The sequence below is a fragment of the Cyphellophora europaea genome, assembly GCF_000365145.1.
Source record: "Cyphellophora europaea CBS 101466 unplaced genomic scaffold supercont1.11, whole genome shotgun sequence".
Classification (NCBI taxonomy): domain Eukaryota; kingdom Fungi; phylum Ascomycota; class Eurotiomycetes; order Chaetothyriales; family Cyphellophoraceae; genus Cyphellophora; species Cyphellophora europaea.
This window is the reverse complement of record NW_008481799.1, coordinates 742,804-765,932: the sequence shown is the minus strand read 5'-3', so window position 1 is coordinate 765,932 and position 23,129 is coordinate 742,804. Positions and strand designations below refer to the sequence as shown.

The 23,129-nt window shown below is 54.8% G+C and overlaps 10 protein-coding genes across 10 annotated transcripts; 5 read left to right on the top strand and 5 right to left on the bottom strand.

The window, feature by feature from the left end:
* Positions 1-1,153: 1,153 nt before the first annotated feature.
* Positions 1,154-2,998, top strand: HMPREF1541_09960 (uncharacterized protein; the record flags this gene model as incomplete). The annotated part of the gene is made up of 1 exon (XM_008714632.1): positions 1,154-2,998. One exon carries the CDS (start codon positions 1,154-1,156, stop codon positions 2,996-2,998), a length of 1,845 nt encoding a protein of 614 aa, XP_008712854.1.
* A 462-nt stretch (positions 2,999-3,460) lies between these two features.
* On the top strand, positions 3,461-5,046 carry HMPREF1541_09959 (uncharacterized protein; the record flags this gene model as incomplete). The annotated part of the gene is made up of 2 exons (XM_008714631.1): positions 3,461-3,502; positions 3,592-5,046. The coding sequence occupies 2 exons, from the start codon at positions 3,461-3,463 to the stop codon at positions 5,044-5,046; spliced, it is 1,497 nt and encodes a 498-aa protein (XP_008712853.1).
* A 1,372-nt stretch (positions 5,047-6,418) lies between these two features.
* Positions 6,419-7,186, bottom strand: HMPREF1541_09958 (uncharacterized protein; the record flags this gene model as incomplete). The annotated part of the gene is made up of 1 exon (XM_008714630.1): positions 6,419-7,186. One exon carries the CDS (start codon positions 7,184-7,186, stop codon positions 6,419-6,421), a length of 768 nt encoding a protein of 255 aa, XP_008712852.1.
* A 1,476-nt stretch (positions 7,187-8,662) lies between these two features.
* On the bottom strand, positions 8,663-9,953 carry HMPREF1541_09957 (uncharacterized protein; the record flags this gene model as incomplete). The annotated part of the gene is made up of 4 exons (XM_008714629.1): positions 8,663-8,681; positions 8,759-9,285; positions 9,424-9,605; positions 9,659-9,953. The coding sequence occupies 4 exons, from the start codon at positions 9,951-9,953 to the stop codon at positions 8,663-8,665; spliced, it is 1,023 nt and encodes a 340-aa protein (XP_008712851.1).
* A 1,140-nt stretch (positions 9,954-11,093) lies between these two features.
* On the bottom strand, positions 11,094-12,285 carry HMPREF1541_09956 (uncharacterized protein; the record flags this gene model as incomplete). The annotated part of the gene is made up of 2 exons (XM_008714628.1): positions 11,094-12,052; positions 12,171-12,285. 2 exons carry the CDS (start codon positions 12,283-12,285, stop codon positions 11,094-11,096), a joined length of 1,074 nt encoding a protein of 357 aa, XP_008712850.1.
* Positions 12,286-12,746: 461 nt separating this feature from the next.
* HMPREF1541_09955 (uncharacterized protein) lies at positions 12,747-13,004 on the bottom strand (the record flags this gene model as incomplete). Its single annotated transcript, XM_008714627.1, has 1 exon — positions 12,747-13,004. The coding sequence occupies one exon, from the start codon at positions 13,002-13,004 to the stop codon at positions 12,747-12,749; it is 258 nt and encodes an 85-aa protein (XP_008712849.1).
* Positions 13,005-13,627: 623 nt separating this feature from the next.
* Positions 13,628-14,344, top strand: HMPREF1541_09954 (uncharacterized protein; the record flags this gene model as incomplete). Its single annotated transcript, XM_008714626.1, has 1 exon — positions 13,628-14,344. The coding sequence occupies one exon, from the start codon at positions 13,628-13,630 to the stop codon at positions 14,342-14,344; it is 717 nt and encodes a 238-aa protein (XP_008712848.1).
* Positions 14,345-15,015: 671 nt separating this feature from the next.
* On the bottom strand, positions 15,016-16,998 carry HMPREF1541_09953 (uncharacterized protein; the record flags this gene model as incomplete). Its single annotated transcript, XM_008714625.1, has 1 exon — positions 15,016-16,998. The coding sequence occupies one exon, from the start codon at positions 16,996-16,998 to the stop codon at positions 15,016-15,018; it is 1,983 nt and encodes a 660-aa protein (XP_008712847.1).
* Positions 16,999-18,219: 1,221 nt separating this feature from the next.
* On the top strand, positions 18,220-21,098 carry HMPREF1541_09952 (uncharacterized protein; the record flags this gene model as incomplete). The annotated part of the gene is made up of 2 exons (XM_008714624.1): positions 18,220-19,306; positions 19,357-21,098. The coding sequence occupies 2 exons, from the start codon at positions 18,220-18,222 to the stop codon at positions 21,096-21,098; spliced, it is 2,829 nt and encodes a 942-aa protein (XP_008712846.1).
* Positions 21,099-22,143: 1,045 nt separating this feature from the next.
* On the top strand, positions 22,144-22,867 carry HMPREF1541_09951 (uncharacterized protein; the record flags this gene model as incomplete). Its single annotated transcript, XM_008714623.1, has 2 exons — positions 22,144-22,695; positions 22,757-22,867. 2 exons carry the CDS (start codon positions 22,144-22,146, stop codon positions 22,865-22,867), a joined length of 663 nt encoding a protein of 220 aa, XP_008712845.1.
* Between the last annotated feature and the right edge of the window lie 262 nt (positions 22,868-23,129).

Sequence of the window (23,129 nt, the reverse complement as noted above, 5' to 3'; positions counted from 1 at the left end):
TGGTGACAGTGACCTGAGTCCCACCTTGCGTTGGAGCATTCCCGTGCGCCCGTCAATAATCAGCAGGGCGAGGAGGTCCCCCCCGTCACTTTGGCAACCTTAGGATTCAGCGCCACTCCACCCCGTTCGCGGTCAGTCTTGTTCGATTGTGGATCGTCACTTTGAAGCTGTGAGACTTGTGCCCCCAAGAGCCGAGCTAAATGCGGTCATTGCATATCGCTCAACCCCGTTCGTTTTCACTTTTCCCACTATCCCTCCATTTCTTATCCTGGCAACCTTTTCAAACATCATCACCACCGCCATCCGCGTGTTAGTTTCCCTCATGACAATCACTGCGCCTGTCCTCTCCGATGGAGCCTCCGGTTTCTTTTGGCCCCCCTGGCTGATTGGCTGATTGGCCCATCACTGTCCGGAATCGTGTACCAACTCAGTAGTTGTCTCCATTCTGCTAGCCAGCAGCCCAGGCTTGCTTCCCATACAACCTGGCCCTGTTGATGCTCACTACTGTCTGCCTTCCCGCTGCCGCCTATGCATTTGCGAAACTGACATCAAGCCGAGCCATGGATCCCGACTTACGCTAACTCTCCAAGACACCACATCTCTGCTGCTCATCTTGCTGCTAGCTGAAGCTGATCACCACTGGCCTCCAGGTTCCATCTATTCAGTACAGCCCCAAACTCTGCCCTTTTCATCACCACCAGCTCCCTTTCGTTCTTTGGTACATATCTTTTCACTTCTCGTGTTTGGTACATCGCATCCGTACCTGACCTCACTTTACACTGCCTGTCAGGTCTGCTTGCGTTTGGACTGGTGGTCCAAGGTTGGCTTTGTGGCCCTTCCGTCGTCCTGCGCTTCCTCCATCCCCACCTTTCATTGCTGCCATCATTCCTCATCAAATTCGGCTTCCATAAACACTATTCGGCGTTACTCCTTCATTAACCCTTTGTGCTCCTCGTCGACGCTACCCCCATCAATCCGACGCATGCCGCTCCTTGAGTCGGACCAAGACGACGGCCAACAACTCTCCAATTGAGCCGGTCTCGACCTTGGACAAGTACCACACATGCACGGCTTGCGACGAGCCTTAGCTTCTACTTCACCTACCGTCTCTATACCTTCGCAACCATAACACTTCTCGCATATCTCACCCCCGATGTCGTCCCTACTTGTTCAACCCCAAAATATCCCATATGACCCGTGGTCGAGCTCAAGACACCGATCCACATACGAACAAAGACCACCAGCCATACCGAGAGCGGAAGGAGAAGTCTCGAACAAGTCCTGGTTCGCCGGCGGTCTACCTACACCACCTGGCACAAAGACGAATATGAACGTGGCTTCTTCCAACCTTCCCGTGTCCTCGCACCCATATCCCACCAAGTACCAGCAACATGCGGACATGCGTAATTCGCAACATGTGCAACAAACGAATCCGAAGACTCAGTACAACCAGCCATATCCACCACCTGTTGTCAATATGGACAGCTTTGGTGGCATTGCCATGCCAGTCGAAGACAAGTCTCGACAAAACGAGATTGCCGCTCACTTACAGATTCCAGAGTCGGTGAACAAGAGCAAAGGAAGCCTGGCCGAGTTTGCTGCCGAAATCGCCAGCTTATTCTGGTTTGAGACAGCCGAGACTTTACAGTACGCCGAGAACCTACCCTTAGACGCCGTGCCGGATCGGGGGCTGGTACCTGATGCTATTCCATCGACTGGATTTCGGAAATGGGTGACGACGATCTTGAGCACCACTCAGGTCGGCAAGAATGTTATTCTGCTCGGTCTGCTCTTCATCTATCGACTGAAACAATTCAACCCCGGTGTCAGCGGCAAAAGAGGTAGTGAATTCCGGCTCTTGACCATCGCTTTGATGCTAGGCAATAAATTTTTGGACGACAACACCTATACCAACAAGACCTGGGCTGAGGTTTCCGGGATCTCAGTCACCGAAATCCATATCATGGAGGTTGAATTCCTAAGCAACATGAGATACGATTTGTATGTTTCGGCTGAGGAGTGGAATGAATGGAAAGGCAAGCTCGGTCGTCTTGGAGCGTTCTATGAGAAGGCTTCACGAGCCCAGTCAAGGCATACTCCGGGGCCAGTCACCCCTACCATTCAGAACAGTCCTCACAAGCTCCCGTCCCCGCCTTCAGCTCGCACCACAAATGCGTACTTCCCTCCAACCAACGGAAATTATGCTGCACTGCCCAATCCGATGCTGAATGCGCCTCAACTTCAAAGTTCGCCATCGCGAAAGTATCGCTATGGCAGTGCCGACGTCTTGGACCAACGAAAACGAAGCTTAGACATGACGGATCTTCCACCCGCCAAAAGAATGCAGTACTCCTCGCCCCAGCATCACGCCAGCGGTGACCTACTCACGCCTTCATCATATGTGTCCCCCGCGACAGGCAATTCGCTGACCACGCTTCCCCATGTCCAGCATGTGAATGGAGACGTGCCAAGGCTGCCTGCTCCTCGAGTTCCCATGTCAGCTGAGACCATGAGCAATAATCACCTGGCTCCTATCAACATTCCAGCGTCAAGAGCCATGGCCAACGTGTACCCGCCGTCCACTACCGCTACTTGGTCTAATCCAATCACCCCGGTGTCGCAGGCAGGTATTTACAGCCAGCCAATTCCGAGTCTTGGCGAGCTCTCCCGTAATCCAAGCAACATCAATTCCACCCACACCTCACCCAACGGTTATACCAACGTCACTCCGGCTCTGCCCGGACTTTCTCCCTCGTACTTTCTCACCAACCGGAGCTCACCGTATCGACCTGTGCGCCACGTTAACACCCTCCTCATTCCCCCCCCGTCGGCGGCCATGCAGAATCCTGTTCGCAACATTGGCCAGGAGCAGATGCATTATCAGCCATTGAGCAAGATGAATCCTGAACGCCGGCAAGGTCTCGTGCCTTACCATCAGCAAGACGGTTGGCACGCGGGCAACACTCCCTTGACCCAAAAATACCCTCATCGGTTTTAGAGAGTTCCTCTCGTTCTCATTATTTTCAATGGCATAGCGCGGTTGTTGCATGCTCAACCATCGGGCAGACAACATTAATAGCAAGCGAGCATTGCAGGCGTTTTTCGGGATTTAGACAGACTCACCTCGAGGTGAAAGTAGCTAGAGCTACCGCGTAGAAATCGCGAACTTGCATCAGCGTCTGAAGCAGCTGAACACAACGAAGACAGAAGAACTTCTACTTGAATACTATTCACTCGTTCACGCAAATTGGTCTTTCACATGCAATCGGAGTGCAGCCACGGGTCAGCACGTGATTACTTCGCGTCACCTTCCAAGTTAGGATTCCCCGCCGCCTTCTCTGAAGCCCGACAGATGTCACACGCCTCACTCTTTTGTCTTGCACTCTCAGAGCCATGGAATTGGTGCCGCCATAACCTATGCCGATGATGAAGCGCATGCTTCGAGATCCCACAACCCATAATGCGAAAGACACTCGTGCTCGTGTTCATCCACGGTTTTCAGGTAGGTGTACTTGTGTTGTAACCCGCGACGGTGGCCCCGCCAGTCCTAGAGACGAATATCAATGACTGACACGCAGCTGCGACTTTCAGGGCGATGATGACACCTTCGCCTCATTTCCGAAGCATCTTCAAGCTCTTGTCAACCATGCGCTTCCAAATATCGACGTTGTGCCTCTAATTTACCCCAAGTTCGAGACCCGGGGAGCCCTCCCGCAAGCGGTTGCGGCCTTTCGAGAATGGCTGCAAGACAAAATCATCGACATCGAGGTTGCGCACAATACCCCCTCGCCCACAGTCGACCCCTCTGTTCATACTGTTCTGATCGGGCATTCGATGGGCGGCATCATCGCAGCTGAGACTTATCTTCTCCTCGCTTCCGAGCAACCCGTCACGGCCTCCGCCTCCGCCATGAATCCTGAAACCCCAAACTTTCCTTCAAATACGACGATGAACTCTACGACAGGTAGTACGCACCCGAATCCAGTCGCAGCCGCGATGCCCGACACATCCGCAACTCTTATGTTCCCTCATATCCAAGCTGTCATTTCATTCGATACCCCCTTCCTCGGTCTCGCTCCCAGCATGGTAGCCAGCCAAGTCGAAGGTGCACACGGGGTGGCCTCGACAGCATACAATACTTACAACGAGGCGGCTAAGATGTTCGGTTGGGGCGCCAATCCCGCTGCGCCTGCCCCCAACTCTGCCAAAGCACTGCCCGCACCAGCAGTCTCGCCCCTGGATGATGCGGCTGCGGCGCCGAAGTGGCAGAGTTGGGGAAAGGTGGCCATGTTTGCGGGTGCGGCGGGTGCCGTGGCGGCTGGCGGTGCGGCAGCACTGTACAGCCAACGAGAGAAAATCAGTGCCGGCTGGGGTTGGGCGAGTAGTCATCTGCTGTTTGTTGGCGATCTGGTCAAGGCAGAAAGTCTGAAGAGAAGAGTAGAGATGCTGGAAAAGGCAACGGCTGAGCGGAATGGAAAGTGCGCCAACATATACACCAACCTCGGCAAGGGGAAGCGTGAGGGCAGCGTGAGCGGAGGGGGTGGAAAGCGGACATTCGCCAACTTGCCAAATAAGGTGACAGGGAAGGGCAAGTCAGAGTTTCAGGGTGGCATGAAGTGGATCGAGGCCGTCAACGACAAGGCCAAAGACGAGATTTCCGCGCATTGCAGCATGTTCACGCCACGAGACAATCCCGGGTTTTATGCCCTGGGTGAAAAAGCCAAAGTCTGCGTTGTCGACAGCGTTGACCGCACCTGGTACGAATCGAGCGAAAAAAAAGTCCGATCCGACATGTACAGCCAAGAAGGGACGACGGCGCTTGGAGACGGCGAGGCGTGGGAGAAGGCGGAGCCAGAGGAGCATAAATGGGAAGGGGTTGACGGCGGATCGGACGCGGACGATGTCAAGATGACCGAGAGTTATGAGGGATTAAACAAGGGTTCCCGCGCCCAAGAGGAGCTGGAGGACAGTGTCATTGTGGACAAGGCAGAGAAAGAGAACGGTCACGTGCCTCCGCCAGAAAGCAATCCATGGACGACCGCCTAGTGTGAATGTAAGCTGGAATACGAACTCCAGGGCTCGACAAAATTGACGGGAGGGTTCCTGAAAGTCACAGCAGACTACCACCCAAAAGACCCTGATGTGAGTTCGAGGAGGGCGCCAGTCAATTTTATGAACTACCACAAGTGATCTGCTGTAAGTCTTGGGAGCTACCCCCGTGAATTTCGTCCATCCTTTATCGTGCAACGCATTCCTCGGGGGCGCTTTATGGCCGAGGGGAGAGGACAGACATGGGCCTATTCTGGGACGTATATACATGATGCACACGACGTTTACGAACACAGCCATCCCCCTTCTTCCGAGCGGCCAAAAGCTCTGGTGCTGCGCGAGAAACTGGAAAGCGAATGATATGGAATACATTTTGACGATTACAGACTCTGTGGGCTTAGATTCTATAAACCCAGGAACTCTCCACGGGAATCTCGCACAGCAGACAGTGCAGCTCGCGAGCAAGTTGGGTTTCTCCCTTGTGTGGCGACCCGGCCCGGTCCGCTACCACGGCCTCTCGAACGTCAGAGAGACTTGAAAATGCCGCTTCTGTGGCAGCTTGCCTGCCGCTTCCGAGGTACCTGGAAGCCAGTTTGCAGAAGTCTGACTGCTGGCTCAGGTGTACGCACCGCAGGGGCAAAGGCGGGTTGAGCACGGCCGCATTTGGGTTCTCGTTCTCGAGTGACGGACCTGATTGTTGGGACTGGAGGGGATCAGGCATGAGAGAGACATTTGGAGATGCTGAGAAGAAGGGGGGAGCTGTTGGGGAAGGAGGCTGGGCTTTCCAAACAAAGTGACGAACTGCTCTATTCGAGGTAGCTGTGGCATTTTTGTCGGATGTATAATCGCACGAGGGCAAGACGGGTTTCGCTGCTGCATGGAATGTACATACAGCACGGGGCCAGTCCGGATGTGGGGGAATAGAAATGGTTACAAGGCGAGGAGGGATGTCCGGAGACAAGGACCGTAATAAACTCACGTGTCTACGGCATCAAACGACACGGATAGATATATTCATATGATTCAATTCGGTCGCAGAGACAAATATATATGGTACGAGGACATTACGTCTATAAAGGATCGTCGTGAGCCTGTTTCGCTCTCTTCTCGGCGTTTGGCCGGTTGTGCTGCTGTTGGTACAAAAGATACATACGTTGTGGGGGGTATGGTTGATGGGAAGGAAATGTTCGTCAAAATAATATGTGGTGTCTCGTGTGCGTGTGGTCCTTCTTTTTCTCCAGCTCGTCTCGTGTCTTCTCCCATTTTTTCCGTTCCTGCTTTCGCGTGGCTTTGTGTTGGACACATTTCTCTGGAAAGCGGTTTTCGTAAATATCGTGGTGTAGGGTCTCGGGAAGCCCGCCCCTAGATATTACCGTAGCAGTACGAGTGCCGTCAGTAAGGTCAAGAGCGCCAGAGAGCTGGTCTTCACATCCAGGTTCGAGGCGGCGCCTTCGAACTCGCCCGGTCCGCCATCAAAGGGGCTGCCACCTCCCGAGTCGCCAAAGTTGGTCTGCGCGCCATCGGTGCCACCTTGGTCTGCCCCGGTCCTCGTAGGCCGTGCTGACGACGTCGATGTACTCTCCGTCGTGATCGTGGTCGTCTCCGAGACGAGGGTTGATGACGAAGTAGTACTCGTGCTGGCTTCTATGGAGCTTGTTGTTGAGCTCTCATCAGTGGTCGTGTCGCTGGCCGTCTCGCCGGTCGAAGTTGCCGGCGCCGCAGTGCTCATGCGGGTCGTCTCCATTACCGTGCTTGTGGACTCGCTTGTAGAGCCGGCCCCTCCTCCTGCACCAACCGACCCGCATAAGAAGTCGACAACCGAGCCCAGAAACATCTGGCCGATGACAGTGTCTCTCCCGGCGCGCTCGTTCTGGCATGACGCTTGTACGTCTGCTTGCAGGTCGGTGAGCTCCGAGACGCAGGAGACGGAGCACCCGTCGTCCCCTCCGCCAACGGCGCTGCGGAAGTCTGATAGCATACAGGCCGGCAGGCGAGTGCTGTAGGCGCTCGTACAAGCCGAGGAGAAGCCGATGATGGGCTGTACTTGCGAGAGCTGGAGGCCGGTCGCGGTGGTGACGCTGAGCAGGGCCAAGAGCGGGAGGGAGAGTCTGTTGGCTAGCCGTGGTCTGGACAACATGATGAACGGACGGTGATGAAAGTCAGACCGGAAAGTCTTTAGACTGGCCAGCACCGACGGTGTATAATGTAGGCACTGGTCAGGCGGGCAATGAAAGCCAGTGAGCAGATAGTTATGTCACTGCGGAGCACACTCAGGCAAGGAACCCACGGCCTCGATTCGACTGTGGATGCTGCGCCTGAATGGCAACGGCAGACTCGTCGTCGGTCCCCACTGTATCCGGGAGTCCGTGCTCGCCTGTCGAGAGAGTCGGGTGATGCTGCGACAGTCTAAAGAACTACCGGCTTGCTTATGAGTTGGGTGACGGCGAAAGTGTTTCGAGTCGGCAAACCTAGATCTACTAGTAGATGCTCGATGAATCTTGTGTGTTTTCTTCAATGTTGTGTGGTAACAGCTCCAGATCCTCCTAGGTCATATCAGGGCGTGAAGTCGTTGCTAGGTTGTTTGCTACGGCGTGTTTGGTCCAGGACTGTATCAGGCCGTCTCCTCCAACAGCTTGCCACCCGAAAGTCGCAAAACTTCGTCGATGTACTCTGCCTGCGGCTTTCCCCTCCCGTCGCAATCCTATCTCACCACTAGCTAGTCGTTGCTGGTTGTTCTAAGATGTCCTTGCGGGGGCAGATGGGCAGTGGTTGCTCGCCGAAGAGAAGCTTGAGCGTCTAAGCGGCGGGTTCGGTTGTGCCGCCAGAGAAATGCTCGATGGTTGCTGTCCGGTCGTGCGGTCGCCAGTACCCTGAGAGGAGAGCCGTGAGCGTGTCGTAAATGACCTATCCTGCGGCCCGGCCGATATGGTCGTGTTGCGCAAGAAGAGAAGACGGGGGTCAGGCGCAGCCTATAGCACAGCTGTCAAAGCTGGACACGGTATTAGCAAGATCAGACAGATGCGCAAAGCCATGCAGCAGGATCAGAGCTCGAAGAAGAATCACAGGGCGGCTGCGGGAGCCAGTCTCATCTGTAGACAGTGGCGCAGAACCAGCGGAACGCAGCACGCTCAATCAGCACGCTGAAGCAGCGCTAGTTTGCCTTTCCAAGTCACCGGTTCTGCTTGAATGCTATGAGGGTAGAACCTGCGGATGGGCAAGGGCAGACGGGCCAGTTGCGTGGCAGCAAGGATACGGACTGCGCAAATCTGAAGCAGCGATCTTATCGCCTGGCCTCCTGTGACGGCGCAGCTGGGGGTAATGGCCACGGTCGAGTGGTGGAAGCGATCAAGATGAATCAAGACGTGTTTTGAAGTCACCGCGGGGCCGGCTACAACGAACAGCGATTGGTGCGGGGGAGGGAAGGGGGGCCTGCAGGGGTGTGCCTAACAACCCCAGCCGCCGTCAAGCTTTGATGCCCTCCGAAAAGGAGGTTCCATGAATCTTTCATCATCCGAATAGATCTTGCGTAAATTCAGCGTAATTGTACCACAGTAGAGCTGACGTCGTTTCCTAGCTGTGCGCTTCGCCCGAAAACCGGCATTTGGACGGGTTCCTACAGAACAAGCACGCCTCTGTGTCACGTGTGTCAGCAGTGGTGCACGATATGGGGAGGGCTCCAGAATATGAAGACGACCGTGGTAGAACGTACCGAAACCTGACTTTACCACTATTCATATGCTCCAGCGCTTCATTTGCTTGCTCGAATTTGAACTTCTCGATCATACACTTGACACCGTGGGTCTCCGCAAAGGAGATGGCTTCCTCGGAATCTTGGGCGTGACCGCTAGGCCATGCGGTGATGCTGTTGCCGTAGTGTATCATCAGAGCAGTATTGATCTCAACAGGACCGGCGGCGGCGAGAACGATGAGCTTCCCGAGCGGCCCAAGACCTTGTAGTAGATCTGGGATCAGCTTCTCCGCTGGTGCGGTGAACAAGATGGCGCTCGCTCCGCCCATTGCTTTCAGCTGCTCGCCCGCGCTGCCTTGAGAGGTGTCGATGTACTCGTGGGCGCCCAACTCGCTTGCGAACTTCTTCTTGTCGGCGCTCGAAGAGATGGCAACGGTACGGTAGCCCATTTTGCTGGCATACTGTATGGCGAGGTGGCCTAACCCGCCGAGGCCGCTGACTGCCACAAGGTCGCCCGATGTGACGCCCTGTTGGCGCAAGCTGTTGAACTGAGCTTCTGATTAGATTCATATTAGGGCAGAGGAGGACCATGTCAAGGGATCAGGGGACGAAAAGGGTCTCGGAAGTTGGTCTGAGACACATTCAAGGCCTGTGGTCATTTCGATCTCGGGTTGTGTAGGACTTACCACAGTGACACCGGCGCACAGCAGAGGCGCATACTCGGCTGGATCGATCTCTTTATCGAGTTTGACCACGGCCTCGGTGCGAAGATCGATGTACTCGGCATAACCGCCGTCCCGCATCACACCATTGATGGTCTCGGTTTCACACATCTGGAAAAGTCCTCTGCGGCACGCCTTGCAGTTACCTGGAATCCGAGTCAGTAGCCAGACGACAGGAGAGGGTCCGTTTTCAACGTACCGCAGTGCCCTCCGTGCCATGCACCGCCGACGCGGTCACCAATCTTCCACCTCTTCTCCGACTCAGGGACAGCAACCACCTCCCCAACCACTTCATGACCAGGAACAATAGGGAAGCTGTTACCGAAGGCTCCGACTTGGACAGCAGCATCCGAGTGACAGACACCACAGGCAAGGACCTTGGCTAAGATGTGTCCATCCTTAGGTTGCTCAAGCGGGCGCTGCTCAAAGACGAGAGGCTTGCCATTCTCCTTGAAGACGGCAACCTTGAACTCTTTGGGCAGTGAGGGGCCCATTTTGATTGATGAGAGCTTGGGGGATTGTTGCGTGGCGGACAAGTAGGTATTTCCGGTAATGTTGTTGGTGTGTTGTGATGTCACCGGGCTGTAATAAGTCCCCAAGGCAGGTTGGACTCCCTCCAGATAACGGGTGGAAGTCGAAATCCTTTTATCTCTCAGATCCGTTCAGAGCTGTGCAGTGACGAAAGATGTTCATGAGTAGGTGAAGCTAAACTCAAACTACACATCCCTGTCGTCAGTACCAGCCGATGCATTCTGGTCTGGCCCTTGCAGTATCCCTTTTGGGTCAACCATTATATCCTCAACTCCGACGTTGCCAGATGCAGGAAGACCCATCGCCAACGAGGGGCATCGAACTTGAAAGCTGCTCCTCATGCTGCTCCACATCGAGTGCAAAAGATGTTGTCTCCTCCGCCGCCCCTACACACGAAAGTGGTGCAAAGAGATGCAGCCGAGCTGCCCAATCACAACATCACCCTCAACCTGGTGCAAGTTTCCACAGGGCCCATTGCAGCAACCCTTTTAGGCAACGCTCGATACCCTATCCCTTAGCAGCAAGTTCAGCGTCGCTCCACGGGCAAGAAGTGTAGCAGCCTGGGTTACATAAGCGTTGAAAACGGTCTTGTGGCATTATTAAGCAGAGAAGTCGATATCATGTACAGTACCAGGATCTGAGTGGCCGTCGATCTTTTTCGTTTCCCGTACCCAGTTCATTCACTGGCACTGACATGCTGAGACTCAACCACTTTACTATCTATAACAGGTAGGCTCAGGGCAGTCTCAAGACAGGCTGACTCATATGCGATTGCTCGCTCCAGTGGACGTGAGAGACGATGCAGGTAGCTCTCAGGCTCCTATCAAGCTTAAGGTCATCACCAGATGCTCGCAATCATCTCACTCTGCGATTAGAAACCGCCCACATCACAAGCAGAACAATGTCGTTGTTTTGAAAATGTATTCATCGAAGACCGGTGAGCCTACCCGTCAATTCGAGCTGGTAGCAGGAGTCGGCTGATAGCCCTTGCGTTGGCCACATACTCAGAGGAGATTATAACCACGAGTTCTAACCGCCGCGTTATCGGATGGACTCCTGCCTGCTTGCATCAAGAAGAGATACCCTGGGCAGCTCCCTCGCCCTCACAACTTCGCCTGTCCACCAACGAACGTGCTCGCCCCCTTCAAAAGAGTGTAGGCCTCGGCCGCCATCTCGTCCACGATCTCCTTCGCAGTCTGGCCACCTTTGTTTATCAATCCAACTACCACTCCGGCCGGCCTAGGGTAGGACTGATCCTCAATCTCTTCCGTCAGCTTACCTTCTTTCGCCAGCTTGTCCAGCTCATGATCGGCGACGAGAATTCCCTGCTGCTGTAGCTTTTCGAGCTCTTCCCGTCTGCGCAGTTCCCAGTTCTCCGTCCACGGTGTCTTCAGATGCCTCAACGGCCGGCCTGTCCAGATGGTGCTCTTCAAAGTAGCGTCCACATTAGCTGCCACGATCAAATCCTTGTCTCGTTGCGAACTTCCGGCTTCTGAGGCTACCACGAATCTCGTGCCAACCCACGCCGCGGACGCTCCAAGCATCAATGCACTCGCCACGCCTCTTCCGTCGGCAATGCCTCCCGCTGCCACCAATAGCGGCGGCTTGCCCGTCAGTGGACTCCGGTACTGCTTGCAGAGATCCGCGCAGGCCGGGATCAATACACTGGTGGGCACCTCCCCCGTATGGCCACCGCCCTCCCCACCCTGCGCGCAAATCAGATCCGCTCCGACCGCGCAGGCCTTCTGCACGTGCTTGGGGTGGCCGATCATGTTCATGTAGAGGATCCCCGCATTGTGCAAGCGGTCGACGACATGCTTGGGCGGGATGCCGACGGCCGAGATGAACAACTTGGCGCCGCCTTCAATGATGACCGTGATCAGCTCGTCCAAGGCGCCGCGCGTGTAGTCGTAGTTGGTTTTGCGCGCGGAGCCGCCAACCTGTGGAATGAGTAGATCCACACCGAAGGGCAAGTTGGGATCGCGCAAGAGGGATTTGAGCTCGGCGATGGCCTCGCGGAGTGCTTGCGGCGTGAACCCGATTCCACCGATACTTCCGAGCCCTAGGTAATGTTAGAAATGGTGAGTCCGATTGCCGGATGGTGTGAGAATGGATGCATGCCCCCCTGACCGGCGTCTAGGCAGGACTCCCGTGAAAATGGGCCGTTAAGAGACACTCACCGCCCGCGTTAGAGACTGCAGCGGCCAGCTTGGGACCAGACACCCGGCCCATGCCGGCGAGTAAGATGGGATGCTGGATGCCTAGAAGGCGAGTTGCATCCGTGGTCACAGACATTGTGATTCCTTGGGGGGATCAAGAGGATGAGCAGAGTGCAATTGGGACTTTTCCGTGCATTTATGGATGTAAAGCTTCGATAATATCAGACCGCATCCACTGCATTGTTTATAGCGATGAAGCCGAGGCGAGGGTCGGTTAATGCAGAGCGAGATGCCACTGCAGGCGGGGCGCCTCGGGACTAACTAGAATTGGAGTGTGCGGTATAGGCGATGGCCTGCTCCTAGAGCTGACTGCTGACACAGGTCACCATGTTTAGCCGGAACTTCTCTAACGATGGCAAAAGTGTAGAAACGCCGTGATTTTGATGGTTGTGCTCGACCGAATCGTTGGGCGAAACCCCAATTCGCCCGGCATATAATTACAAGGGATCTGCTGACGTTGGCCTTTGACAGCGACGGGAATGAAGTCTTGTATGCACCGATTTGGGACGCATCAAACACAACCAAGCTACAACACACTCATTGACTCTGCCGCTCCTTTCCTTCGTCCTTCATGCCCTCGCACCCGGCCAACTCACCGGCCTTCTGCTCAACGGAACCCAAGACGCTGGATGGCGCAGGCTGGCCCGCGGTCTTGGACTGTGCTCGCTGCATCTCCTCTATCGCGGCGTTCTTGGTGGCTTCGCCGGACTCGTACCCCAGAGCGCTGGCGGCAGCACCTTGTACGTACTTGGCATGACCCCCGATGAGGGAGGGGTTGTCGTTGTTTTCGGACATATTGCTTCGATGGATCTGGACTTGGACTTGTTGTGTCGAGAATGTGAATGCGGTCAGTTGGTTGGGAAGGCTTGTGGCTTTGTTGTGTATGAGATGACTGAGATGTGAGGTGCAAAGATGTTCTTATAGTCTCTATACTATCCACTCACAGTCTCTGGGGTAGACGTCAACGATGATGTCACTCCGTCAGGAGGAGTGATGCACTGTAGATCTGATATATACGCGGGCGCTGGTCGCTGTTTCAAGGTCCTGTACCACTGCCATCAGTTCCGCCATCCTTGTAACTCCATGATCATGAGCGCTTCGTATGTCCTGGATGCCATCAAAGGCGCGAACCGTAACAAAGACGCGAACGTAGAACAGATCCTTGACTTGGACCCGCCAAACCCGACTTGGAATGTGCAAGCGGCTTTCCGTGGCCCACCAGCTGTGATAGCCGTCAGCCTTCCACATCTTGCATTCCCCGGACTTGACCGGTCTCCGTTGTACAAGACCCACCTGTCCACGTAAAGCAGCAGAGCAACAGCGAGCTTACATTATTGCAGACAGCACTGACTCCATTCCCTCGCAACGATCCTTGACACAGCTGACCATCGACGCCAACCCACGACCCCCCCTCCACCATGGCGATAGAAATCACCCCGATAAAGCCCCAAGACATCCGCTCCGCCGTCGACTGCATACAACAAGCCTTCGACGACGACCCCTACGCCAACTGGGCCTTCGACAAGCGGCCCGGCCACTTCAACAAGGAGCGCAACTACTGGTCCCTACGCGCCAAGGTCGAATGGGGCATGCGCAACGCCCTTTTCTACGTCGCCAAAGACACCACCGGCTCCTCCGGCGCCGCCGCCGACCCAGACCAGGTCGTCGGTGTATCCATGTGGATGAAGCCGCGGAGCTCCGAGCAGCCGCAGACCTGGGCCGAGTGGGCGGACGACTACCTCTTGTGGCTCAAACAGGGCGTGAATTTGCTGTGGTACCGCGGCCGGGGCGGCCTGCGCACCGATCGCTACTGGGTGTGGAAGCGCGAGCAGGCCAAGGCGCAGGCCGAGGTCTGGACCGATCCCGCCGGCTACTATTTCGTCAATATCGTGACGGTGCGGCCGGGGTGTCAGGGCAGGGGGATCGGGAAGCGGCTGTTTGAGGTGGTCATGGAAAAGGCGGACATGGAGGGGCGGAAGTGCTATTTGGAGAGTAGTAAGGAGGTGCCGAACGTGGCCATATATGAACGCATGGGCTTTGAGATGCGGAAGAAGTTGGTGTGCCTGAGTGAGGATGGCGAGAGCGCGAGGTGTGACTTGTTTTGTATGGTGCGGGAGCCGCGCAGTCGGAAGTGAGGACTGGCAGCCCGACCGGTTGGGGGCATGTGCCTTGTAAGAGCACTGGGTCAAAACGTACCGGCCTGGGCTATTGGGGAAGAAAGAAGCTCGCGTCCGAACAGTGGAGGGAGGGCCCCCCCTTTCAAGACTCGCCAGCCGCAACCACTGATGGGTAATTTTGGAATTGACCTGAGTATGGCATTGGCTTGATTTGTGTCGCAGATGGCCATCATCGCTGCTCCATGAACAGCTTCAACTGGTTAGGATGAGAGCTCCTCTCGTGAAAGAAGCCCAAGGTCTTGACATTGGACGCGGACCAGGGGTCGGGAGAATCACATGGAAGGCCCCCCGGACTCACAGCGGAGGCTTGGGGGGGTGGGGGTGGACCTGGTGTGAATTCAAGGAGCCCGCCCATCAGTATCGTCGACGCCCAATATCGACCGTATACGTTGTGGGAAGCTGGATCTGGGTATCATATCATAACATATCATTCGAGCGATTGGGGTATTCTGTTGTACAAGTACATAAAACAGGACCTTTCATGCAAAGATCACAAACATTGCAGCGCAGAGTAGAAGGGTATGCGTCAGTCGGATCAAGGTCCGCCATGCCGCCCTTTGTTCGATCCATGCCATAAAGCGCCAGCGCAAATCGTCGCTGTGAAGGTCGTAAAGTAGCGCCTGTCGGTATTAGAGCTTCCATGCGCTTTCTTCGTCACTGTCGCTCGTTATGCCATAAAGCCAGGCGCATTCAAGAGCGCGGCTGATATCCCACCGATCTGCCTCTTCCATCTCCAGGCAGCCTTTGACACACTCAACAACATCGTCACCACCTTTGAGGGCCAGCCGTTCCACGTCCCAATCACCAGCTAAAATCGCCATGACAACCCTGGGCTGGAAGGTGTTTTGGAAAGGGCGGGACCCGACAACAAGAGAAAATATACAAACACCGAAGGCCCAGACGTCAACAGCCGGTGATACAATAGCGCGCTCAGCAGCACCGCTTCGTGTCTCCTCGGATTGCGAAGATAGTTTCCTCGACAGCCGCAGGATTTCAGGAGCAGCATACTCCAGACTACCGCCTGCAAATGCCGATGTCGAGCTATCAGCGGGCCCGATGTGCTTTTGGGGAGGCCGATCGAAATTGTTGATATTCGGTGAAGGTGGTGAGGAATTACCTTCACCGTAGTCCTTGGACAGCCACTCTGCCATACCAAAGTCGCACAGTCGAACAAGTCCGGGACCGTTAGGCTTTCTCGGATCGCGATCCAACAGACAATTCTCTAATTTGATATCTCTGTGGACCACTCGAGCGTCCAGATGGAGGTAGCGTAGCGCAGATCCGATCTGGTAAGCATACTCTGCAGCCAGGTTTGCAGATACACCTTGTCGATTTGTCCGAACAAGGTCAAATAAAGTGCCTCCCGTGCTGAGAGGGATGAAGCAGAAGGTAGCTTCGTCAAATTTGTAGACGGCCTCTAGGGGCAGAATGTGCCGATGGTCGAGAAAGCGCCAAAGCTCGACCTCGTGTTCAAACTCTGCTTGAACTTGTTCATTCTCAGCCTCGGATTTGCCCTCGACCTGCCGACGCACAATTTTGACGGCTAGCTTGCGCTGCGAGTTTCCAGCAATGACTTCTTTGATGACAGAGAAGCCTCCGAACCCGATTTGTTTGCCTAAAACATAATCTTCACCAATGGTTTGGCCCTCGGCATCAACTGCCGGTGGAGGCCCATCGTTGGTGTCACCATCGTTGCTGCTACTTATGGAGAATGCACGAAGATATGAGGAGGCAGCGGATCGGGGCGATCTCGTTGAGCCGGCAGTGTCGCGTCGAGAGAGCCGCGGACTGCTGAACGCGCGACTGAGGCTACCGCCACTAGCATCTCGCAGACTCCCTGCGCGAGAAAAGAAGTCGGTAGAGGTTCCGTTGTTCTGGCTTTCGCGCCACCGTTGGGAAGCTGTCCGACGAAAGGCCTTGGGCTCATCGTAGGAGAAGGCGGCATGCCCCGGGAAGGTAGCAGGTTCTGCATCATTTGGAGTTCTCACTTCTTCTGTTGGGGACAAGGTAGAATCGGATGTCAGGGACATAGGTAAAGCGGCATTGTTGTGAGATTCTCTTGCCATAGCGTCGACCGTTTCTTGCAGCATTGGGAATCGAGCTTCTCCGACATGAGGCTGCTCCCGTGGAGGCGACGCAGAGTACTGAGGAAGATGTCTACCAGTCACAGGATCGTATTTAGTCCGATCACCTTCGCTATGAGCGCGGGAGCGGGGCCTCTCGTCAGCAAGCACCTGTAGTAGTGAGCGCCCTCTCGCGCGATCCCTCGCAGGTTTCTTGAGCGGCTCGTCCATGCTTTGACGTTGACCGGACTCCAGTTTCACCTCAGTATTGAAGCTGACCGAGGGCTTCCGGGTGCGCATGAAGCGCTCCACGAATGATGGATCACCATCGTCGGCGGTGGATGGGTCGTCGGCGGCGGTGGGGATGTCTATGGGAGGCGTGGCCCGTATAGTGTCTTCGCTGGCTCCAGCAGTGTGTAGAGATGGACGTGATTGCGGACGTAGTCCTTCTGGTGGGCTTACGACGGCGACTTCATCTGGAGATGAGGCATCTGAGGAAATTTCGAGGCGCAGGCGCGTAGGCCGATGTGAATTATCTTCCTGCGCCATGCAACTGCATGCAACGATTTGGTTGTGCGTTGCAGAGAACTGTAAGCGAGTAAATGTATCGCCGTCAGCAACGGCAGCAGTGGATGACCATGGTTTTCTGAGTAGCTGCGGGGGGAGCACAATCAATGCCAAAGCCGCCGGCACGTGAAGCAAGCAAAGGCGTCGGGAGGATCTCATTGTGCCAAGCCCCGCGGCGCAGCGGCGGCCTTTCTTCCGCGTTGTGCCGGGGCCAACTTGGGCCTGGGTTTTTACAGGTTCTATAGGGCCCAAATGTCGTTCAACTACCAAAAGTGATCTGCTGTACATGACCGGGGAGCCCGCTGGTGAATCTTTGTCGATCTTCTTGTCAACCCAGGAGCTTTCCCGTCAGTTTTGTCGACCCCTGGTGGGGGAGTGCGTAACGAACGGAAGTATTGAGGTGACTCGAGAGGTGTCGCGGTAGGGGCCATCATTGAATCAGAGAGCTATGGCACATGACATTTGTGTTTCGTCGCGGTACCCATGCTGCCCTCATCCAGTCTGCCTTGGAAGGAAGCAGGTACGAGGATGTAGGTACAAGTACTCCGTAGATACCTATTTACAGCTCACTTTTTTTGGTCGGCATCATGAAACGAAGCCCGCCTGCAATCCTCAGCCTCGGCGGTCATTGGTAGTTGTCTCTACTTGGTCTAGGTTGTGCCCATGCCTTTTGACCCTTGCCAATCTCTAACACGCCCCCCAGATAACGCCAGCCTGCGGTCAGGGGAAATCTTTCCGTGCAACCACAATCGCCTCGTCCCTTTTCTTGGATCACGAGCTTGAGCCCTGCTTTTGTCCGCCAGCATCCTTTGTCCGTTCGTTACGCGTCGCCAGTCGTCGCTCTTGCTACCACGTCTGTCGCTCCAATCCAGCAGCTTCGATAGCATACTTGACTCGTTCCTTACCACACCCCGCGACCTCTCGAAGAGCGCCGCCTGCCATTCCCTGTCGCGAAACCCTGGTCTCCATTCCGCACCATTCCTGTCACTGCTGTTGCAACTGTACATCTTTGAGCGCATGAAACCATCCATGCGACGGAGCTACCTTCTCGTTCGGGTGCATTTCTCTGCTTCTTCTAGCCTCGCATCCACGCGACAGGCACCATGACCACTCTAAAGCCTCACCTGGTACGGGCCGGTAAGAATACGACAGAAACTAAAATCCCGGGTTTAATCAAGATCTAACACGCCTGTCTCAGATACCATGGACCTGCAAGCTCAGGATGCGCCCTCCGCGAAAGATCACACACGCCAACCCCAACATCCTTCTCCCTATGGCTACGGTCCTGCCGCTCCTCACCAAGCACAGACTCTAAGACGCGCCGAGCAGGACTCATACAAGCAGCAGCAGACTAGTCCGCGTGGGTCAGAGGATACAGGAGGTCCCTTTGCCGACAGCCAGCGCTACTACGACCAGGACGATGAGCTCGAGGACGAACATATGAATCATCTGCATGGTCCCAACGGCACGGGAGATCACGACCGCGACTACGACGATGGTGAAGCCAGCGACTCGCACGACGAAGACATGGATGATGATATGATGGACAAGATATCCAGTAGTCCCTCGATCGAAGATGGTAAATACTCCCCCCCTCGCTGGCCTCCCCGGTCGAGCTCGAGAGAGCACGAAGCTTCCCCAGCTTCTTCTCCCACGCCGACTCGAGGCATTTCTCCTTCCTCTTCTTCCCCATTTCTAGCTCCTCCTGTGCACTTTCCCCTACCACGTACCAAGAATGTGGACTACGACGATCATCATCCGAGCAAGAAGCTGGGCGTCTGGCACGAAGACGATCCCGAGGACGGGTTCAACCACTCGAGAATTCCCCGCTACGACCGCTATTATCAAACACGCTCTCCGGAAGCTCTCTACCCAGAGTTTATGACCGACGAAGAAATTCAAGAAGTGTCGAAATATCTACTTCCAACCGATGATCCTCTCCTCGAAGACTTCTATGAAGATCCCGATGAAGGCTTCTATGACGACGACGACGACGACGACGACGACTGGATGGATGAGGACGTCAATATGCCAGATTATCAGCCTAGCTCAGATGATGAGCCGGACGAGTTCACATTCACCACCGACGCCCGTTTTCTTGATTCTGGTTGGGGAGGAGAATGCTTACGAGAAATAGAGGACATCGATTTCGAATTCGTGTATGCCTTGCATACTTTTGTCGCCACCGTCGAAGGCCAGGCCAATGCCACCAAAGGTGACACTATGGTGCTTTTAGATGACAGCAACAGCTATTGGTGGCTCGTTCGTGTTGTCAAAGATGGTAGCATTGGTAGGTACACTCTCCCCCAGTCCTTTGTCTTGACTAAAGGGTCATTTCAGGGTATCTTCCTGCGGAGCATATCGAAACGCCAACGGAACGACTGGCTCGATTGAACAAGCACCGAAATATCGACCTGTCAGCTTCTATGCTTGGAGACAATGCCGAGAAATCGAAGAATCCTTTGAAGAAGGCCATGCGCCGGCGGAATGCCAAGACCGTGCAGTTCGCTCCCCCAACATACTACGAACCATCCGAGGGCGAATATTCGGATGAAGACGAAGCGGATGATGGCCAGATGGATGTCGACTCTGGACCTCAAGCTGAAGACTCGGAACAAGACAAGCAACAAGAAATCGATGATGCATCTTCACGCTCCCGTGTCTCTCAGGCCACGACCGCTGTCAATGGTGTTCAGCGTTCGGCGAGCAACGAGTCGCTGGCCGAGGAGGAGCCATCTAGTCCTCTCAAGGCACAGGTCACAGAGCCTTCTCAAACATTAATAACTCATCAGGATTCGGTTTCAAGATCAAGGAAGGGTGTTGTGCGCAATACCGACTCTTTCTTCAAAGATGACAGCGTGGAAACGAAGAAGATATCCCTCACACCTCGTCTACTCAGGGGTGACTCGGATTCAACGGCTTCTGCAGAAGCAGAACTCCGCCAACGACCAAGTCTGGACAATTTCGACAAGATGATTGGGTCCGAGGAGAAGCCGGTAAAGGAAGAAAAGAAGAAAGAGAAGAAGGGTATGCTCAGTGGGCTGTTCAAACGCAAAGAGAAGCCTTCTAAAGGGGCAAAAGGCGATGACACGGCCGGTAAGGTTTCAGAAGAATCGTTGCGACCTTCAACACATTCAAAGGACTCTCTCGAGTCCGTCACCAAGACAGAAATGATCCCAGAAAGGAAGCCAAGCAAGTTGCAAAAGCATCCGCCGGCTACAGTGGTCTCTCCAAAATCGTCACCCACTGAATCTCGCGCGCCTCAACCACAAGCACAGGTCTCTGCTCCAGCCCCAACTCCTGTACAGGCCCCGGTGACGACGCCTGTGGCTCCAACAGGCCCTGCTCCGGCGCCACCCACGGTGCGCCAGGTGCAAACGGAATCGTCTCAGGAAAGCCTGCAGCCGAGGGAGGAGCCCCAACAACTATCGCAGGCACAAGGCCCGAATCGGTTCCCTTCTCTCCAGGAGAAGCGATCCAACGAGGCAGATGCGACAGTCAACCCAACCTATTCCCAACGGGTCACAGAGCGTTTCGCACTTGACGCGAGTGAGTCGGAAGAGGACCAAGCGCCTCTCGCCGTCGCCACGAAGCCCGTGGGACGCAGCAGTGTGTCACCGTTGAATGAATCGCAAAATTCCCATCGAAGAAATGACTCTGGAATGCAGATCTCGCCAATTGAGGCGCCTGCTGATCTGGAAAGCTCATTTCCCGAGACCAACAGGACGGTCTCAGACGATTTTCAGGAAAACGAAGTTACGCCCATCGAAGCCGAAAACACGGCAAGCACATCTAAGGCCTCCCCTTCAACGGCGACGACCCATACTCCTTCGACGTCCCGATCGACTCCAACTTGGTCAGACGCATCACTACGCACTTACATGGAGAACGACCAAGACATCAAAGACTTACTGATTATTGTGCACGACAAATCCAACGTCATGCCAGTGGGGCAAGATCACCCACTGATGGCCAATCTATTTTCCAACGAGCGCAGCAAGCTGGCCGAGATGCAAACGCAGCTGGACTCGATGTTGATGACATGGGTCTCGCGCAAGAATGCGAGCCTGCTATCGCGATGAAATCACGGGTATGATTTTGTTTTGTTTGAGCGAAAGCTGGAGTTCTTTTGTTGATTCAATTTCATTTCTCCTGCATGTCGCAGCCTGGCAAGTGCGCGACTGTACCATTAGTGGTGGAAACACGTTGAGTGTGTTGGTTTGCTATGTTTATGACGGAGATACCAAGGCCTGAGCCTACTGATGAGCACAAAATGGTTCCTGATATATAGGCACTCTTACGACAGGAGTTTGGCAAGGTCGTCTAACAGCTCTGGCATTCTGGAGCGTATCTGTTGCTCCATATGCAGGTACAGATCGGATCAATTTGATGATGTGAACAACCGAGATCGTGCTGTCATGTGTGCTATTCATGTCTCGCTGATTCCTGCCCCAGCTGGTCCAGGGCGGAAGCCAGATCAAGCGGATCGAAATCCACCGAATCTGGCAATCACCCTAGCAAGTGGGACGCCGATGACCTGAAGTTGTGCACTGCGAACCACACGACAAACCAAGTGACCTGGAGGGACTTTTGTCCACAGCCACAATCTCATCATTGCCACACAGTGCATAGCCACACAGTCCTCGCCACGAAACGGGTAGCCCGACCCGTGCACCAACCAGCACTGCTCATGGCTTGAACTGTTTCGGATCAATGGTCTTTTGTAAATGACAGCAGTCCGACGCAATTCCAGGCGCGATAATCGCAATATAATCGTAATAAGCTGTACATGACACTCAAGAGTTCTCCGCTTAGCCATGACGCGGCGCAAAGAAACTAGCCCGCCGTGACAGCCGGATACTGAGTCTTGCCGCGGGGCAATCGGCTGACTACGAGCTTCGGTCAGAAGCGAACTACGCACTCACTCGGGCATTCGTTTCGCTGTTGCTGCGGTCGAGCTCTGACTTTGTGACCCAAGAGCTTCGAGATATTTCTGCCGCCTTAAAATTCTCGTCCGCAGCCACCTGACTACTTATTCATCCTTCCCTCTTACCACTTGACCTCACAACCCAACTCATCACTCCCTCACCTCTACATCTGTCACCCTATTTTCGCACACACGACATAATGTCCGGCCCCTACGATTCCTACGGCGGCGGTGGCGGCGGCTACGGCGGGTACCAGCAGCAAGGCGGCTACCCACCCCAGCAAGGCTACAACCAGGGCTACCCGCCCCAGCAGGGCTACGACCAACAGTACGGCCAGCAACAGCAGGGCTACGGTCAACAGTACGGTCAACAGTACGGCCAGCAATACGATCAGAACCAGAGCTTTGGCCCTCCTAGACGTCAAGACAGCTACGGCCCTCCCCAACACGGAGGCTTCCAGCACGGTCAGCAAGGCGGCCAACCTGGCTCTTACTACAATTCCAACACGCAAGGTAGCAATGACGCATACGCTGCCAACCAGGCCTGGATGGACAATAACCAGGGCGCTCAGCAGGGTCAACAGGGCCAGCAGCCATATCCTCAGACCGCCAGGCAGTCTTCGGACCCTAATGCGCCGAACTATGACCCCAGTGCTCCTCCCATGACCGAGTCTGACCGTGGCCTGCTCGGCGCCATGGCTGGAGGCGCTGCCGGAGCGTTTGGAGGCCACAAAGTCGGACATGGCTTCTTGGTAAGTGCAATACCCATTCAAAACTGTCTGTGATCTTTGTCGACCAACACGAACTTCCTAGGGAACGATCGGTGGTGCCATCATGGGCTCTCTCGCAGAGGACTTCGCCAAGAAGAAGAAGCACGGTGGCAGCGGATCAAACTGGGGTGGCTCCAGCTGGGGTGGCCGATAAAAGGCCCCCTTGGTGGTTCCGGCCACTGATATGATGACTAACGACCACACTTACTTTGCCCACATCACACAATTGGGGCATGCTTGTTCGAGGTCTTGGGAAGCGGATTGAGGCGATTATCATGATAAGAAATTGCTTTTGAAGAATGATTGCTCGGTTTGGGACGGAGATGCTAAGAACGGCATTCACAAGTCGTAGTAGAGAGCACATGCAAATGCAAAAATAATTATTGACAAGCCTTGATCCCTGACATGAAAGATGC